This window comes from Delphinus delphis, chromosome 11, assembly GCF_949987515.2.
Source record: "Delphinus delphis chromosome 11, mDelDel1.2, whole genome shotgun sequence".
NCBI lineage: Eukaryota > Metazoa > Chordata > Mammalia > Artiodactyla > Delphinidae > Delphinus > Delphinus delphis.
Window position 1 is genome coordinate 101,424,065 of NC_082693.1, and position 18,289 is coordinate 101,442,353.

General features: G+C 63.4%; 1 protein-coding gene across 8 annotated transcripts in view; it reads right to left on the reverse strand.

The window, feature by feature from the left end:
• The window catches only part of BRD1 (bromodomain containing 1), a 34,898-nt gene extending 17,112 nt beyond the window's left edge, over positions 1-17,786 (reverse strand). For all 8 annotated transcript variants that reach the window (XR_009521271.2, XR_009521270.2, XM_069541220.1 and 5 more), the window contains exons 1-5: positions 17,739-17,786; positions 13,349-14,726; positions 5,589-5,745; positions 604-735; positions 96-224 (exon numbers count right to left, since the gene is read on the reverse strand). Coding sequence is in view for 6 of the 8 variants with exons in the window: in XM_069541220.1 (XP_069397321.1) it covers positions 96-224; positions 604-735; positions 5,589-5,745; positions 13,349-14,712 (1,782 nt within the window). In the remaining 2 variants the exon portion in view is untranslated. The remainder of the gene's footprint in view (positions 1-95; positions 225-603; positions 736-5,588; positions 5,746-13,348; positions 14,727-17,738) is intronic.
• Between the last annotated feature and the right edge of the window lie 503 nt (positions 17,787-18,289).

An 18,289-nucleotide genomic window follows, 5' to 3' on the forward strand; every position in this document is an offset into this window, starting at 1 on the left:
CCGGGCAGACACGCACTGGGAAGGGCTCTTTCTTCATCCCTTTGGTCACCGCAGACATGAGGAAGGACGGGGAACGCGAGGGCGAGGACACCCACCTCCTTCAGGCTCACTGGCTGGGCAAATATCCGGGCCGGGTCCTTCTCCTGCAGCTGGTCCAGCACGGAGCGCAGCAGCACGGTGAGCGGGGTCAGCCGCAGCTCCAGGGCCACCTGCTCCAGCTTCACCTGGGGGCCAGCGCACGCGGTCTCAGGGCCCGAGGGGACCCTCCCGCTGAGAAGCCACTTGTTCCTGCCTCAAGCGCTCAACACCACCCTGTGGCCGACGTGGCCCACTTTACGGGCACACACGGCGCCCTTCCTGCCCGTGCTTCCCGGGACCGCAATGGACACCACACCACCCCAGGCCAGCCAGCCTCCTTCAAGACAGGTCAGTGCCACCCCCCCAAAGCCACTGGCACCCAGGGCGACGGTCACCCGGCCTGCACCCCTCACCAGGGAGGACGGCTTGGAAGAGGCAGGGGGGCGAGGACTGCGGGCCCAGGGGACAAGCAGCTGCACGCCCCGCCCCGCCCCCGGACGCCCCGCCCCGCCCCCGCGGCCTCACCTGCTCCCTCTTGAGCTTCTCGCGCTTGCGCAGGAGCTCAATGAGCAGGCGCGCGCGCTCCAGGTCGTGCCGCAGCCGCTGCCAGTACTTCAGCTTCTCTTTGGCAGCTTGAATCTCCTCGTCGTTTTCTCTCTGAAGAGAGGAATGGAGTCGGCCTCGTCCCCTGCACAGACCCGCCGAGGAAGGGCTCCACGGCCCAGGCGCCACCTCCCCAGCGTCTCAGCCCCGCGCACGTCCTTCCTGGGGACACGCGTGCGCACCCTGCCAGCCCATCTCCAGGCCAGCGCTGGTGGGGAGGGATGGGGCTGAGCAGCGAGGGCTGGGGACCAGGGCACGCCGGTGGAGAGACCTGGCCGCCCGGGCGGCGCGCCCTCCGGGCAGCCTCGGCTAGGCGCTCCCAAGACCCTCGCCCAGCCAGGCCGCCCAGCCCTCCCACGCACACGTCCTCACTTCCTTCCCGCCCCAGCGCTGCGCAGGCGCTTGGGCCCTCAGCGCGCTCCTCCCGGAGGGTCAGGACTGCTGCCCGTCCCCAGCCCCAGGCACCCACCCTCTACCGCCTGCGCCCAACACCACCAGGAAGCCCACGTGCCCAGGCTCAGCCCACCCTGTGCCGGCATCTCAGCGGAAGGCTTGCCTGACCACAGCTCCGGGAGGAAGGGGCAGTCGGGCTCCTCACCTTCCCACACCAGCCCCGCTGAGGCTTCCAGCGGGTGTCTGGGGCCCTCCCGATTACAGCAGTCCCGAAGCCGAGTCCGACTTATGCACGGGGCTCCCCTTCCCTGTTGCCGTCGTGGACACACACACCTCCAGCCTCAGCTAAGGCAGCAGCGCCGGCACTGTTGCCGGAACACGCGGCACAACTCTCAGGCCCTCTTCTCTCCCCGGTCCCTTCTGCCCCTCGGGTTTCCACCCCCATCCAGACAGAGCGGAAACAGCACAGCCAGCAGGCGGGGTCCTGCCCCCGACGCTTATCGCAGTCCTATCCCAGTCCGAAGCCTGAACCTGGCAGCAGGGGGCGCTCTGCCCCGAGGGCGGAAACGGTGAGGATCAACCCTGAGGCCACCACACAGGGGTTGACACTGCCCTCTAGGACCTTGGAGTCTGAAGGCAAAGAACCAATGACGAGCTGCAAGGCACCTCTCTTCTCGCTCTACGGGGAAACGCAGCAGAGCGAGGCCCAGCAGGCCGGGTGCGGGGACATGGGCTGGCCCTGGGCCTCCTCTCCGCCAGGCGTCCTCCAGGCTCCACCAGATTCCAATCACTGGGCTTGTTTTTACGTTATCTGAAATTCTCAGGCATCAACCAGGAGTTAACAGTAACATCGGCTGTATGAACAAAGCCAGTAAATAAATACATTGAAAGGTGGGCTTAGAAAACCAAATTCCCCAAGAGCATCTGAAAATCACCTTGTCCGTTAGTCTGAAACAGACACTGAAAATATCAGCTAAAAGGATGTTTAGCTGATAATGAAGGAGAGGAAGGCAGGTAAGCCCCAACAAGCCCCTGGTGCCCATCTGCTGTGCGCACTGCCCGCTACTGCCCGGCTGCAGGGCTGAAGGGCCGCCAAGGGCGGCTCTCCCCGCGTACCACGGCCCCACCACGCAGGAACCACTGGCAGGACCTGACTGAGGCCCACGCCTCTTCTGCACGAAAGGGCCTGAGTTTCTGACTCTGCTCAAGTGGTCTTACTTCACCTAAAACCAACCCTGGGAAGTTCCACAAACTGGGGCGGTGATGAAGCCATTTCTGGTTCCAAAAAACTCTCAGGAAAGAGGCTCTTAGAGGACGGCCTGCAGTCGAGCCGAGGTCCACCCAACACAGGAGGGGAGGACACCCACCGCCTGGAAGGGAGACGCCAAGACCCCCCCCCAGGGTCAGGACCACCTAGGTCGGATCAAAACCCTGTGCTGGAGGCACAGGGCAGGCCAGCTCTGCGGGGTGAGGCCCTGGCACACGCACCCGACTCCCCAGACATCACCAAGGGCCTAAAGACCCTGAGGGACAGCCACCCCGGCCCCTGAAGCTGACGCCAGCGGCAGCAAGGCAGACAGCGAGTGGCCCTGCCCCAGCAGAGCAGGACAACCGTGTTGTCCCAAAGCCACCAGAGAGCGGACAGGGGACGCTCTCCCGCCAGGGGGCGCATCGGGGTGAGTGGGCGGGCATGCTCGCTCAAAGGCAGGACAGGAGGGACAGGAGCCACACCCCACCCCAGCACTCGCTGCAGGCCCTCACCCCCAGCAGGCTCTGCAGGATGGCGGAGGACAGGCTCCAGGGAGGGTCACCGCCAAGGGGACCCGCTCTCAACAGACCACCGAGGAGGCAGCACCCAACAACCCGAGGCGCCTCGTCTGCCCCAGGCCAGCTCATTCCATCTGTCTGTCTGTCCCCAACCAGAAGGCGGCCACGGGAGGGAAGGGCTGCACGTGCCCTCTTCCAGAGCCCGGCTCAGGGCTAAATGAGTCAGCTTAACCTCTAATACCAAGTAATTTTAAGGTTTCAAAGAACATCAAAAATCACACCAAGCCCTGAACGTCCCGTGTGGAACATTAATGTTTCGGACGTCCGCACAAGTCAACCTTTGCTAGAACGCGATGGAAGAAGGAGCTGGGTGCCGCCCTTCCACCCGTCCGCCTCCTGTCCTTCCCACGAAGCGGGAGCTCACGCCCCCAGCGTGGCGGGTGGCAGGCCGCCCCGCGTCCGTGTCCCTGCCCACACAGGCCACACAGCTGGGCTCTGTAAGACCCAGTCAGAGCCCTCTCCTGGCCAAGCCAAGGTACACCTCAGGGCTCAGTGTAAGTCATAAGGACCCAGATCTCTGTGGTTCCTCCCAATTCCTTCTGCCAAGAGAGCTGACGCTTCCCCTTCCCGTTTCCTGTGGGTGAATCCTCCCATCGTTACAAATCTACCTCGTGTGGGGCAGGATGGGAATACAACACGACTGGTCTCGAACCCTCGTGCCGGCCTCCTGAGAGCACATGCTCCACCAGGAGTGACCCCCCACCCCGCTCCCCTGAGGTGCAGGCAGGCCCCTCGCGTGCACACGCCTCCAACCCCCCAGCTTCCTGCCCCCAAACCCAGCCCAGGTCCCACCGGCAACCACATAGGCCCCGGGCCGCCACTCCCAGCGCGGTTCACCCTGCGCCCCCCCAGGGCCCCGAGACGAGACTCCTGGGGCTGCATTCTCCACGTCTCCCATTTCTCTGCCGTCACCCAGGCGAGGACGAAGCCCTCCGTCCTGCCTCGCTGCCCCGATCTTGCGACACCTGCTTACCCGCCACCCCAGAGGCCTGCAGACTCTGGGCCCCCGCCCCCGCCCCCCTTTCCTGGAGCTCCCGAGACAGCACCCAAGCAAGCCAGCTGACCTCAGTCCCCATGGTTCCAGCCCTGCGGCCTCCTGAACGGCCCCCAGCCCACAGCTGGCCCTCCCGGCCCACGGGCACGTGTTCCAACACAGCCCTGACCGAGACCCGAACTCCAGGCCCGATGCAGAGGAGGGAGGAGCGCGCAGGGCGCCACTAACTAAGGCCCGGGTCTGACGGAAGGCTGAGGGTGAGCCCCAGGGGCCAGGCCCCCACCGGTGAGCACGGGCGCCCCCGGCCCGCAGGGTCGGCAGCACGACCAACACAAGCAGTCAGCGGTCCTGACGCTGGATGGAGGGGGCAGGCGGGCGCGGGACAGCTGAGCACCCGGCAGGCCAGCAGGGCTCAGGACGCGGCACCTCCCGGCCCCTCTGTGCGCACGTCCACCGTAGCCGCAGCCCAGGGCTCAGGGAGCCGCTTGGTGTGCAAGGTCCACCCGAGCAAACAAGGGCGGCAGCACTGCGTCTGCACAGAGGCCTGTGCCACGTCTCGGGGGAGGGGACTCAGATGGCACTGCGGGCACCAGGACCCCCAGGGGAGAGACGGCCCCAACAGCACACCCTCGGGGGCAGCGGGTCTGAGAAGCACACCCTGTAGCCTTGCGGTGCCTCCTTTCCTAGGGATGGAGGAGGGTCGGGGACACGGCCCACCCCACAGAGGCCCAGGATCTTAACGGTTCCTCTGGATTCCAGAAAGCCTTAAGACGTCAAACTGAGCGTCTAAGTGTGTTAGTAACGTTCAATGACCTACGCTGTGAGCACGACAGGACTGGGAAGATCGAGAGAAGGGGCTCCCTAGCAAGGACGTCGCCGCTGGCGAGGTGGAGAGGGCAGCGCTCAGCCCGGGCCTCACGCCGGGACCAAGGAGAAGCGACAGCAGTCGGGAAGCAGCAACTCCCAAAACACCGGGATGAAAACAGCGGCTGATTCCCTCAATGTGGGGACCCCAGGGATGGGGACCCTCACAGCTGCCAGGCAGTTCTGCCCCAACCAGAACTCAGCGGAGGGAGCTCCCTTCACGCCAGGAACCCAGATGCCGGACGCAGCGCCCGGGCCCCTCTGACTGATGATGCACAGGGACAGACGGCAGAGCCTTCAGGGGGCGGCGGGAGCCAAAGCGATCCAACGGGAACCGGTTGGGGGGGCCCCCGCTGTGCGCCCGACTCTAGAAGGCTGCGCCCTCAGCACACACGGGCAGACGACTCTTGCTTGTTTTGGGGCATCGCACAGAGTCGACCCCTTCCTTTCTAAATCCATCCTTTCAGAGAAACGCTCTACAACACCAGATGGGTCTATGAACGCAGATCAACCGCTAAGACGTAAGCGCTAGTCTGGTTTTGTTCTTTGCTCCCCCCCTCACTTGTCTTGGCCCTCGTCGCCCTCGGCATGGCCCCCAAGTTACATCGCTCCCGCACGGCGCCCCCTGTCCCCTGCCGCTCCACCCCCGGCAGGCATCCCAGCGTGCAGAGTCGGGAAAGAGGCAGACGGAGGCACTGCCTGCACCCCCCGGGCTAACGCCGGCACGCGGTCCCCTGGCCCGAGAGGCCGGCCACACACCTGAGCCTGCCTCCTCCGAGCTCCTCGGAGGCACTGGAGGCTGAGGGACACCGGGGGCGCGGGCACGTACCTGCTGCGTGTTTCTGTGGGACTGCAGGCTGGACTGGAGTCTGCGCAGCAGGGGGGCTCCGTTCCTCGACAGCCTTTTGAGGAGCCAGTAGCTGTGGGCGCGCTCAACAAACTGCTTCTTCCGCTGAATGGCCACCTGATTCGCAATCCTATTTAATCTAGAACACGGAAAAACTCAGAGTTTAGCTGTAAAGCAAGACAATGGTGCGCTCTCATCATGGAAACGAGAAACCACAGCGTTACTGTTAACACACCGCGTGCATCCCACCGCACCTCTCAGCGGCGGTGCCCTCACGGCCACCACCGCCTCCCTGGTTCTCCGCCTACCCGCAGGCTGCGTCCACCCGTGGTCACTCCAGCGGCCCTTGGAGCACACGTCTAAGAAGAAAAACGGGTGGCGCCCTGGGTGTTTCCGCTTCCTCTGAGTCGCACATCCACACGCACCGACCTCCACCAGGTGTGGCCGACCCTGCAGAGTCACCCACTCTCACGGGGCTCGGGGCCGTGGCGCCCTGGTCCCCTCAAGAGGGAAAGCAATGGCATAAATGGAGGCAGAAGCAGCGGAGGGGGGCAGCTACCCTTCCCCAAAACGACCGTGAGCGTCCCCAAGCCGCCTGCGACACTCCACCCTTTCAAGGACTGCAAAGCGTGAAGGATTTGTAACAACACTTGCACGAGGGGACGCGAAAACGGCGTAAAACCCTTGGAAGCCAGCAGGACAGCTTCCTGGTCCCTGCCGTCACCCTGCTGCTGAAACATCCTCAGGAAGACGAGCGGGGCAGCCGAGAACTGAACCTCGACAGGACAAGGAGGCTTCCCCACTGTGCACCAAACGTCAACATTTCAGGTCAGAAATTAAGGAATTTCAAGAGCACATTTTTTGAAAAGCACGATCCTGAGCTGCACAGAACTGTGCCGACACCCTCGGCTCTGCCGCGTCCAGACCCACGACGGTCCTCCTCCTTCAAGCAGTGGATGCGGCTCGAGCCTCGGTGCCGAAGGCCACGCGCCACACAGGGCAGCCCTGCCCAGGGTGCCCGGGGGAGATCCACCAAAGGGGCAGCTCCACACCAAGCACAGGCCAGGGGTCAGCGAGAGCAGCCAGGCAGACGCAGAGCCCAAGCCCCAGCGTGCCCACAGGCCCACCCGCTCGGGACACCTGGTCACGCGTTGCTACCAGAGGCAAGGCTGGAATGCCTGCCAGCAGCGGCCAGAGCATCTCCGCTGTCCCATGATGGCTCTAGCAGAGGGCACCGGGGACCCCAGGGCTCCTCGTCTGCGGACGGGGCTGTGTTCACCTTGGGCACCCCGGAGTCGCCCTTCCGTTGGGGGCTGTTTTCACCTTTTTGACAGCGGCTTGACGGAGGGGCAGCAAAGTGCATGCATCTTAACGCACAGAGCTCGGGGGTCTCTACGCACGCAGACGCGTGTTCTAACACGCACTCAGTTATTGCAACAGTCAAATGGGGCAGCACAGATACAAGGCTGACTCGTCATGTGCTGAGCACCCCACTGAAGAAGTCAGGAAAAGACAAGACAGGAAGGTCCCAGGACCGCACACAGGTGGCGGCAACTGCCCCAAGGCCGCGCAGCGCCCTGGAAGGCTGCTGAGGGGAGCTTCCATTTTCTCCCCACCACAGCAACAGTACGGCAGGTGAAGGATGAGCGAACCGACCTCATCCTGCAAACACTCACAACATGTAAGTGATTCGAATCATCGCACTTACGATGTTATGTGTCAATTAAATCTCAATAAAGCGAAGGAAAGAAAGACAAAGAGCAAAAAATCATGAAACGGGAAACAACACACAAGAAAGTCTCAACAAGACCAGAACCGTGCTCTCTAAAAAGACTAGTAAAGAAACAAATGGGGGCTTCCCTGGTGGCGCAGTGGCTAGGAATCCGCCTGCCAGTGCAGGGGACACGGGTTCGAGCCCTGGTCAGGAAGATCCCACATGCCGCAGAGCAACTAGGCCCGTGTGCCACAGCTACTGAGCCTACGCTCTAGAGCCTGTGAGCCACAACTACTGAGCCCACGTGCCACAATTACTGAAGCCCACACGCCTAGGGCCTGTGCTCTGCAACAAGTGAAGCCACCACAGTGAGGAGCCTGCGCAGCGCAACGAAGAGTAGCCCCCGCTTGTCGCAACTAGAGAGAGCCTGCGCAGCAGCGAAGACCCAATGCAGCCAAAAAAAAAGAATGAGAAGATAAGCTGAGGAAAAACACGTGATGAGCACAGCCAAACAACCTGCCACCCACAAGCTGAGCCCGGGAAGAGAGAGACCCACCACCGGGAGAGCTGGGACTGACTCTGGTGTGCTGGCGCTGCGTCCAAGGGCATCGCCCAAGCCCACCCCGGACTGCAAGCCCCCAGGGCAGGAAAACCAGAGGAACCCAGCCCCATTTACAACGAGCGGTTGCTGTGACCGACGAGTGGTGGGCTGACGCGACAGGAGGGGTCCCAAAAGCGAGTGGTCATTTAACGTTTGTTTCTTTTTTTTGGCTACATTTGATAAACAACGTAACCATCTAGTTTTTAAAATCTTTATATGAAAGTCACGACAGACAGGCACAAATGGCATTAAAAGCCATCCCCACCGGACACACACAGACACTGGAGGAGCACCTGGGCCAGCCCGCCGGCGTCTGCAGGGAGCGGGGTCCACCCTCCCTTCTCAACACCTGCTCAGCCCGCTGGGAGGTCGGGGCACATGAGTGAAGTCCACCCGCCAGACCCGGGGGCCTGGAGTCGGCCCTGGAGGGAAGCGGTTCTGGGCCACACTGGCTCCGGGGTGCCCCCGCCCGACCGCATGGACCATAGGCAGGAGCCCCAGGACCGCATCCACACCTCCCAGCCAGACCTCACCAGCGCCCATGGCCACGGCCACAGCCACACAGCCAAGGCCAGGTGGCCGACCGCCCCGGGGGCCTCCCCTCGACCACTAAGCAGGTTGACAGTGACAGGCAGCTGGGCAGAGCCTCATTTCCTGAGAAACCCCTCTCGAGCTGCCCACCTCAGTGCCCGGGCCCACAGGGCAGACCCCTCTGACACCCACACCTCCCGGTCCACGCCGGCGGGGAGAGAAGGACCCTGCTGACGGGATGCTCCCTTCCAGGCCTCGCGGGGAGGAAGGCCAGGAAGAAAAGAGCGACAGGCCACGTGGAGAGGAGCCGTCGCCTCCAGGGGCCCCCGGACCCCGGATCCGACGCCAGAAAAATCAAGAGCAGAAATCATCCGGTAGAGGCACTAGTGACACATCGGTCACCAAGGGGCAGGGGACGCCACTCCCTTCGGGTGGGGACGCAGGGCCCCGCAGTCCCAGGCACACCTCTGTGAGCCGCGAAGGCCTGTCGCAGGGGACACAGAGGTCTGGGGATGCCCAAATCAAAGGAGGCTGAGTGGGACTGGTCCCGACTGGAGGCAGGAAGCCTCCAGGGGAGGCCGGCCCCACCCTGGGAGACACGCAGGGGCGCGTGGAAACCACCCCCAAGAGGGTAAACGGGTTATTGGCAAGAGGGGACTCTGGGTAAAGAGCGTTTGGGTGGGGTTTTTTTCCGACTTTTGCAACATTTTATAAATTTGAAGTTATTTCTGAACAAAAAACTGAAACTGAAATGAAGACAAGACGAGATGCAATGCCGGTCTCTGTGCCTTGGAGGGGGAGGGTGCCCAAAGCACCAAGGTCCATCCCGCCACCCACTCCAGGCAGCGACTCCAAGTGCTAGGATGGAAGAGAACTTCAATGCACGTCCGCCCCATCTCTGCGGAAGCAGATACGGTGAACGCGACCAGAAACTGCCGGATCCCATGACCTCGGCAGACCCTCCCCGCGGGCCGGGCCTGCTCTGTGCGCCCGGATGCGCGGCTGCGGGACGTGTGAGCACAGCAGGCCTGCTGAGCGGGGGTGACGCCAGGGCCGGGCCCAGCAGAGACCACCAGGAGGAGGGGGGCGGGGGTAAAGCGAGCAGGGCACCAGCCAGGGGGCCGCACGCCTGAGGGACACGGGGCGCGGCCCACAGCACCACGCTCAGCACTCGCTTCAGTCCTACACACACAGGAATCCCCGAGGCTGACACGCGTCAGGAGAGCCCGCGACGCAGCGGAGACACGTGGCAAGCATCCAGAGTCCTCCCCTGCGCTCCCACGCTCCCCGCCCCGCCCCAGGAGGGCCCTCGCAGGTGCAGAGGCCGGAGCTGGCAGCCGGGATGGGGGACCTGCCCGGGGTGACGCCAGTCCCCCAACCCCCAGTTCAAAACCAAGGAAAGCAACGAAGCCACAGGAGGGTCGGAACTAGAACACTCAGAGCAGCTCTGGGGAGACACACTGCTCGGCCCCACATCAGGCGGCACGAGCCGCCAAGGCCGCCTCCGCTGGGCTCACCCGACGTGACCAGGAGGGACACCTGCAGGAGCGAGACACGCGGCCCGGCTTCTCCACACCGCGTGCGTTTCACGACCCGCACTTCTGACTTCTGGCTGGGTTTGTAGGGCTTCTCTCCAGGAGTCGCTCCTTAAACAGCCCTTCCCCGAGGACCCGGGCAGGCGGGCGGGAGGGCTGCCCGGGAGGGCTGCCCGGCGGCGCCCACAGAGCAGAGGTGGCACCCACATGCACGGGGCGCCCAGAGCCAGGCTCCCACCTGCAGGGGCTGACAGGCTTCTCCCATTTCCCCAGGCCACAACCCATGAGAACTTCCATAACACGTAATAAACTTAACTGCCAGAAACATGAAAAAAGACATACAAAACTCAAGTGCAAACTTCTTGCTGTTAAGTTCAACAGGCATTAAATTTGTCTGCCCAACAGCTCCCAAGCACCCGCTCTCCAGCCGTCCTCAGCTGGTGTCCCAGCGGCGCCCTCAAGGGGACAGAGCCGTGACCCGGATCCTCCATGCTCATCACGCACTTCCGGTTACAGCTCATTACGCAGGAACACGCGTATCAACGAGGCCAGGCCGGATGCTCCTCCCTCGAGGCCCCTCCTCCCCAGATACACTGGGACACCCATAGCGCAACCAGAGAGAGCACAGTGACCAGGTTAATTACCCCAAGGGACCCAGGTGGCTCCAACTCCATGAGTCCCTTCACCTGGCCTGGCCCCTCCCCGGTGCCCACCTCCACTGGCCCCGCCCTTCCCCTCACGAAGCAGACGAAATGGACAAAGAAGCAGAGAGGATCCAATCAGAAGAGCGGCTACTCGAGGAAAAGGCAACACTTAACAAAGAAAGAGCACAGCACCAGCGCAGGCCAGAAAACGGAGAACACACGCCTGTTCTCCCTTCTTCAGCCCTGGCTTTTCGTATCTCCCCCAACTTTAAATATGCTGCTTCTGGGCTGGGAAAAGCATTATTCTGGTTTGAGAACAGGTGCAGGAAGAGAGACACAGACAGGCGGGCACAGCTCCACGCCACTGGGACAACTGCTCAGGAGCAGCTCATCCTCGCTGAAGGCTGGACCCTCACAGGCAAAGGGACCGAGCGGCCACGAGGACCCCGCCGGACCCAACCCACCCGCCCAGGGCAGAGCACAGCATCCCATCAACGCGCCCGCGCCACTCCTGGCCATGCGGCAGCCTGCAAGGCCTCGACCGCCCCAGCCAGCCGGCCTGACCACAGGCTCGGAGTCCTCGAACAGGTGGGCGAAGCCTCAGAACACCCGCATCTTTGTTCCGGAGTCTATTATTGAGAGACAAGAAAAGTAATCTTTGTAGCTCAGAAACACTAAACAATAAAACAAATTAAACCGACCATCTCCCTCTTGTTGAGAACAGACTATGATCTCAAAATTAGTTGGTCTGAGTTATCTTTCTTACTTGAAAGCTTTTAAACCCCTCAAGTCACAAAATCACTTACAGTTCCTGCCACACCCCCAGCCTTCTCACAGCCAACCCTCCTTCCTCTCTGCAGGGAATAAGGGGGATCCTCCTCTTCTTAGATCTCCAGAGCCCCTCTTCCAGCCCCCCTGCCCCGGGCCAGCTCCCAAGCTCGCTCAGAACGCCCACCACCCTGGTGGCAGCTCTAGACGGGTCCTGAGCCAGAGGCCGTGGAGAGCATGGAGCTTTACTCCCATCTACACGCCACTGTGCCTGGGTCCTAAGAACGGGACCAGCAGCCCAGCCGCAGCTCAGGCCACAGCTTCGGGACGAGAGCAGTGGCTGTGAGCCTGGGCCTCCCAGCACCTGCCCCGACACGCCACAGGGTGGTCTGATGTCAGGGTCTCCCGGAAACTCTGGGCAACACTGACAGCAAAGCCTGTGGCCGCGAGCACTCATCCAGGTGTGCCGTTTACGTCTGCTCCAAACCGAAGTCACAGTTTGTTCCTAAATTAGGAAAGGACAAGACGGAGCATGGCCCAGCTACTCCTCCAGCACGTGGATCAGCTCCGTCACCTGAGCTTAAGTGTTTACTCCAAAGCAAGTCGTCCTCTCCACCAGACCGGGTCATCTCAGACTCCAGGTACCCATGTTTCCCAACCGCAGATGCTTTCTCCTGCGGACGGGCTGGCAGACCCTGGGGCCGGGAACCAGGCAGGGCTGGACAGACAAGGCAGCACCTCAGACTTCTGGGTTTTCAATTTACTAGATCACATTTTTTGTTTCATTTACTTCAATTTCAGTAAAGCTGAAAATTTCGGGCTCTTAGATAGAAGCTCTTAATACAAATCCTATACTTTTTGACCTACAGGTAGAAATCCAAGTGAAACTGTCTTTTAAAAGTGAGACTGGCTTATTTGCAAAGAGACACCTTGATTTTAACAGAAGGCTTCTCTGGATAAAAGGGATTATAAGCACTTTGTATTCGCTTTGAATTTACTGATTCTGTAACAGAGGTACTGTTCCGTAAAGACAAAAAAATGTCATTCTGGGAAAAAGGTCACACTTCTTCAGTAGCAGTTCCCACCACATCTCACGACCTGACAACATCCCAGAACCGCTCTCGGGAGCAGACACCCACTTACGTCTTCCCTTCATCATGCTGATGCTTTGTTTTCTTAACCAGACTGTTCTAGAGACCCATGCCCTCCCATACAGGGCTTCACTTCCTCAAAGCTCAAGCAAGTGTCTGCGTCTCTCCCAAACCACACGCGGAGAGAAGTTCATCGAGCCACTTACCTCGTACTCCAAACAAGAGCGTTCTCAGGCACAACAAGATAAAAAGCACAAGTCAGTACCAAGGAGAACCAGCAGAGGAGGAAACAAGTCCAGGGATGGGGGTGGCCAGCGGGGTCCTGACCCCACCACCGCGCACAGCTCTAGGCAAAGAACCCAACACTGCCCAGGCAATGCCGATACCACGAGAGAACAACCAGGAAAACCAGAAAGCGTGTCCCACGACAGGAAGGAGGCCAGCACCTCCCGCCTCGCGGCTCCTGTCGCCCCACTCTGATCTTTGCCCCAGGGTCAGCCTTACCCAGCCACGCTGCTTAAGTTTCCAGCAAATTTAAAAATCCCACAAGATTCCCAAATTTTGGGGAGGGAGCAGGGTGAGGAACGGTGTTCTGTCGCGTCAATGACAACAACTCCTGGGGCGCCGCGGGGCCCCAGGCCGGGGTGGCTGCAGTCGGTGTGGCCGCGGGCGCGCGCGGGCATCGAGGAAACCAGACAGACTTCCCCGTCTCACAGACTCAAGTCTTTTGCAACATCCATGCTCCCGTGAAGCGGAGACTGAAGGAGGCCACCTTGGAGAGGACCGTCAGGGCCGCACAGACAGCACGCGGTCAGACCCTGCGCGCCCTCCCAGCAGGCCCGGGCCCGCCACGCTTACCTCTGAGGGGGAATGTAGGGCGCGCACACAGGCGGCAGGGCCGCACAGGGCTCGCGGAGCGTCTTCTTGGCCTTCTTCGCTTTCTTCCTGACCTTGGACGTAGACCTGACCGTTTTGGCTGAGCTCTCCTTCCGGCAGATGCCGTTTTTCACCTCGACGTCCCCATAAATGTTCAGGGGCCGCCGGGTGCAGCCCGGGGGCGTGTGGACGTCACAGTACGCGGTCTTCCTGACGGAGAAGGTGGCCGCGCCGCCGGCCAGCTCCTTCACGGGCTCCATCTTCATGTAGAGGCCGGCCCGCTGGGCGCACGTCACGTGGAAGGCGGTGTAGCAGTTGGCCTTGTGGCACTGGATGCAGGCGCCCACGCCCTTCTGCTTGCAGAGGTAGCACGTCAGCTTCCAGCGGGCGGGGGGAATGTTCCGCACGCCGTCGATGGGCTCGATGAACACCGTGTTGGCGAAGCCGACCTCGGGGATCCACAGGGCGCACACCACGTGGCCCCAGCGGTCGTCGTCCGTCTTCTTGAAGGCGCCGCCCTTGTTGGGGCACAGCACGCAGTCAGCCGGCCGGGCCCGGGACTGCAGGCAGTGGCGGCAGAGCCACTGGCCCTCGGGGATGTACGGCACGCCGTAGCACTCCTGGTGCACCGCCAGGTTGCACATGTCGCAGAAGAGGATGGCGTTGCTGTTCTGGCACTCGCCGTCCATGCACACGCAGCACACGGCGTCCTCATCAATCAGGCACTGCTGCTCCCCTTGCTTCTGCTTCTCGCAGTGCGACGCCTTCTCGAAGCGGTCCATCAGGAACTCGAACGCGCCCTGCGACACAGCCGCCACGCAGTCGCCCCTGCGCTTCTCGTTGACGATCTCCAGCCAGGCGTAGTCCTCCTCGTCCATGTCGTACTCCACCTCGTCGTCCAGCTCCTCGGCTGACTTCTCCACGAACTTGTAGTACACGGGGGGCCGCCGGGGCGCCGCCGGGGGGCTGTACTCCACCACGCGCACCTTGGGCTCGGGGAGCGCGCTGGCCGGGGTGGGGGCGCCGTGCGCGCTGGGCGGGGCTTCGCTTTTCTTCTTGACCCTGTTGTTCTTGTGCCGCTTAGTTCTCAGGCACACGGGCGGCCTCTCGCTGTTTTCTTTGTTGCTGTTGCACTCGCTCATCTCCTGAGCAGTGAGGTCATCTTCTAATATGATCTCCAGAGGGTCGAAAATACTGATCCTGTGCAGGCGGCCCTCGATCTCGATCTCCACCATCCTCTGCGCTTGCGCGTAGGTCAGCGTCTCTCGCGTGGGGGAGTGCTTAGTGCTGCCGGGGGAGGAAGGGTGCCTCGCTGCAGCGCGATGACCTCGGCCTTTCCTCCTCATTTGGTACTGACTCCCTGAAACGGACGCAGAGGACACGTTAACTCCACACAGAGGACACGAGAGGCGAAAGCCACCAGGTACGCTTGGGCAGACCTAAGCAACTCGTGCTAAATCGAAACAAAACTCCCGGCAAACCTATCTCTGAGGTTTCCAAAATCACTCATCCCGGGACTCACAATGGTATCTCAACAACCTTCAACAGCCCGTTGCCCCGAGGCTGCCCCTCCCCAGGGACTCCCGGGACCAGAGGAGAGGGCAGGCGGTGAAGAGGGGCTCCCAGAGGCACACGCGATGACAAGTCCTTCCAGGATGCTGACGCCCACTGCTCACCAGTCACCTTCTTGGATCCACAGGTCACCGAGCCGACGGCCACATCCCTCACAAGCAGGGGTCGCAGCCCTGAGCTCAGGACAGCACACACACAGGGCTGGACCCCGGCAGGCTCTGGCCCCTGGCTCCCCTACTACTGCTGCCCAGGAGAGAGCCCTGAGCCCCGAAGTGGAGGTCCCGTCAGCACCCCTAGGGAGCCTGGAAGCCTCAGCAGCCTGACCACAGCCCCGTCCATCCTCTCGAGGAACGCGTCCTCCACAACCGTGTTAGGGCACAGGGCCACCAGCCACTCCGGGGCTCAAGAGGGAAGCCCCGTACTGGCCTGGGGGCAGGCTTCACCCCTGGAAGGCCTCCACCCAGCCTCTACAGGGCTCAGGAGTGGCAACCACGAAAAGCCCCCACGGGCCAGCCACCTGCCCTGCCCCTCAGAGCACTTCTCAGCTGCTGGCTTGACCGCAGTGCCGGGCCCACCTCCTGCCACAGCAAGGGCCACCCCAAGACCCCCTGCGCCGCCCACAGAGGCGCCCCCAGCCCCCCCATTCTCAGGTGCCAGCACAGGCTCAGGTGCCCGAAATCTGGGCCACAGAGACTTATGAGCATTTGCTCTTTTCAGACGTCCGCCGTCTGCCACCAACCGCATCTACTACAGGACTCACTCGTGTGATGACTCCTGACTCTGGACCACTGCCCGCCAAGCAGGGTGGCACCTCAGGAACTGATGACAAGGACCCCTCCTCCCTCCAAACGACCACATTTTACTAACAGGAAGCAGAGTAACATTTAAGAGACTGGCTGACAACATTCCAAGGTGGAGCCCAAGGCCCGCCACGGGATGGAGCCCCGAGGAGCCGGCACGGGGCGCCTCCGCACAGCGACCCACCTGGCCTCCAGGAAAAGCCCTCCCAGGGCCAGCTTCGCTGTCTCAAACCCGAGCGGAAACCCCAGCGGACCCTAAAAATGCACTTTTTAAGAGAGACCCTTCCGATTGTGGTTTTCTCTTCTGTCAAACAGAAATCCACGTTTTACGTGCAATTTGACAGGCACGGAAAACAGCACGAGCAGCCGACCCGCCGCTCACCTGCATCTCGGGGGTCTCCAGGGGCCCACGCAGCCCTGGACTCCTGTTGTGCGGTCAGCCAAGCCGCTGCCCAGCTAGCCCTGGCCCCGCCATCCCTTCTGGGGGAGAGGGGCACGGCCCCCCCACTGTCAGCACCGCAGCCTGCACGGAGGGGACGCCGGTGCGCCAGGGCACAGCGCACAGCTTCAGGGGTCCTTACTGGGGTGGGGCAGAAGCGACAGTCGGTTACTCAGCAGATGCAAAGCGAACGTGTAATTTTCTCCTCGGAAGCAGAGAACCAACAGTACTAAGCAAAATCGGCCCTTCAAAACCCACGCTCTCCCAGAGGGTACTGAAGCTCTGGACACTTAGTACCCGCAGAACAGCACTTAACGGTCGTGCAGCTCCGCAACTTGAAAGCTAGATGGTGACAGGGAAAGGAGGCGCGGGTCACTCTGCAGACCACCTCACCCGGCCATCACTTCCCGATCTCTGGCCCTCGGGCTCCACCCACACTTGACCCTTCCGCGCGGGGACAAGCGTACCCACGAGAAGGCGATCAGCAGCCTCTCCAGACCCTACTGATAGATGCACCTTGAAAAACCATGTGGCCGTAAGAGAGGCAGTCGGCACCCAGGGCCGGCTCACCTTCTCAATCAGTGCCTTTCCCGCCTGGCTTCGGACAAGCCACTTACACCCTCGTGCAGGGACGGGACTGCAGGCAGGTGAGTGCACGCAGCGCCCTCCACCCACGACCCTTCCCGGGCGGTGGGCGCCTTCTCCACGGGGGCGCCTTCTCCACGGGGGCGCGGCCTTTCGTCAAAACTCCACTGCGCACCCGCAGCGCGCGCGTCCTCCGTAAATTACACCTCAGTCAAGTTACTTCTTCCAAAGGGCCCCGGAGGCCGCTGAGTCCACCACCGGCTCTCAGCGCGGGATGGGGGGAGGAGGGGGCGGCGGCCCGGGTCCGCGCGCCCCTCGAGTCTTTCAAACGCGGCCCTGGAACGGGGAGTTTCCCGTCCGGGCTCAACGTGCCCAGAGCGTCCGTTACATAACGCGACCCTCGGGCAAACGCTCGGCCGGCGGACCCGAGACCCAGGCCCGCTCCCTTCTCGCCGGGCGGCCGGGCGGAAGGCGCGGCGGGCGGGACGGGCCCCAGCGCCCAGACAGCCCGCACTCCCTCCCCGTCCGGCTTCCCGCCTGCCAGCCTAGCCTCCCTCCCCGTCGGCCTCCCCGGCCGCCCAGCCTCCCGGTCCGGCCTCCCTCCCCGGCCTTCCAGCCTCCCTGCCCGGCCTCCAGGCTCCCCACCGGCCGGCCTCCCTCCTTCCCGGCCGCCCAGCCTCCCAACCCGACCTGGCCGCCCGGCCCGGCCTTCCAGCCTCCCGGTCCGGCCTCCCCGCCTCGACAGCCCGGCCTCCCCTTCGGCCGGCCTCTCTCCTTTCCGGTTCCCCGGCCTCCCCGCCGCCGCCCTGACACCGCGGCCTCCCTCGGCCCCGCCGCCCGCCGCCCGCGGACAATGCGCCGCCACGGCGGCCGCCAAACATGGCGGCGGCACCAGCACCGAGAGGCCGGCGGCGGCGGCCCGCGGGAGAGGCGGGCAAGGCGGCGGCCCCGGCCCCGGCCCGTCCGGCGCACTCACCTTCGGGGCCGCGGCCGCGGGAGCCGGGCGGCGGGCGCGGGGGCCGGCGCGGCCGAGGCGGCGCTAATGGCGCCCGCGGCTCCTCCGCCAACGGCCGCGCAGGCCCGGCCCGCCGCCGCTCTGGGCGCGGGCTCCTGGCGGCGGCGGCCCGGCCCGGCTCGGCTCGGCGGCCGCAGGCTCTCGGGCGGCGGCTCGCGCGGGCGGTGGGGCCGGACGGAGGCCCGGCGCGGGGGCCCGGCCGGCGGGCGGCGGCGGCGGCGGCGACGGCGACGGCGACGGCGACGGGGCGCTGGCGCGGGGCTGCTCGGACGCCCGGGCCGGCTCGCTTGCTCCCCAGCGAAGCAAACAATGCGGCGAGCGCTCCGCCCGGCGCGCTGCGTGCGAAACGCGCCCCGCCCGCCGCCGCCATGACGCGCGGCCGCCGCCGGGGCCGGGGGGAGGGGACGGGAGCGGAGGGGAGGGGAGCGGAGCGGAGGGGAGCGGAGCGGAGGGGAGCGGAGGGGGGAGGGCCTGGGGGAGGGGCGAACGGGCAGAGGTGGGGGGGGCGACCG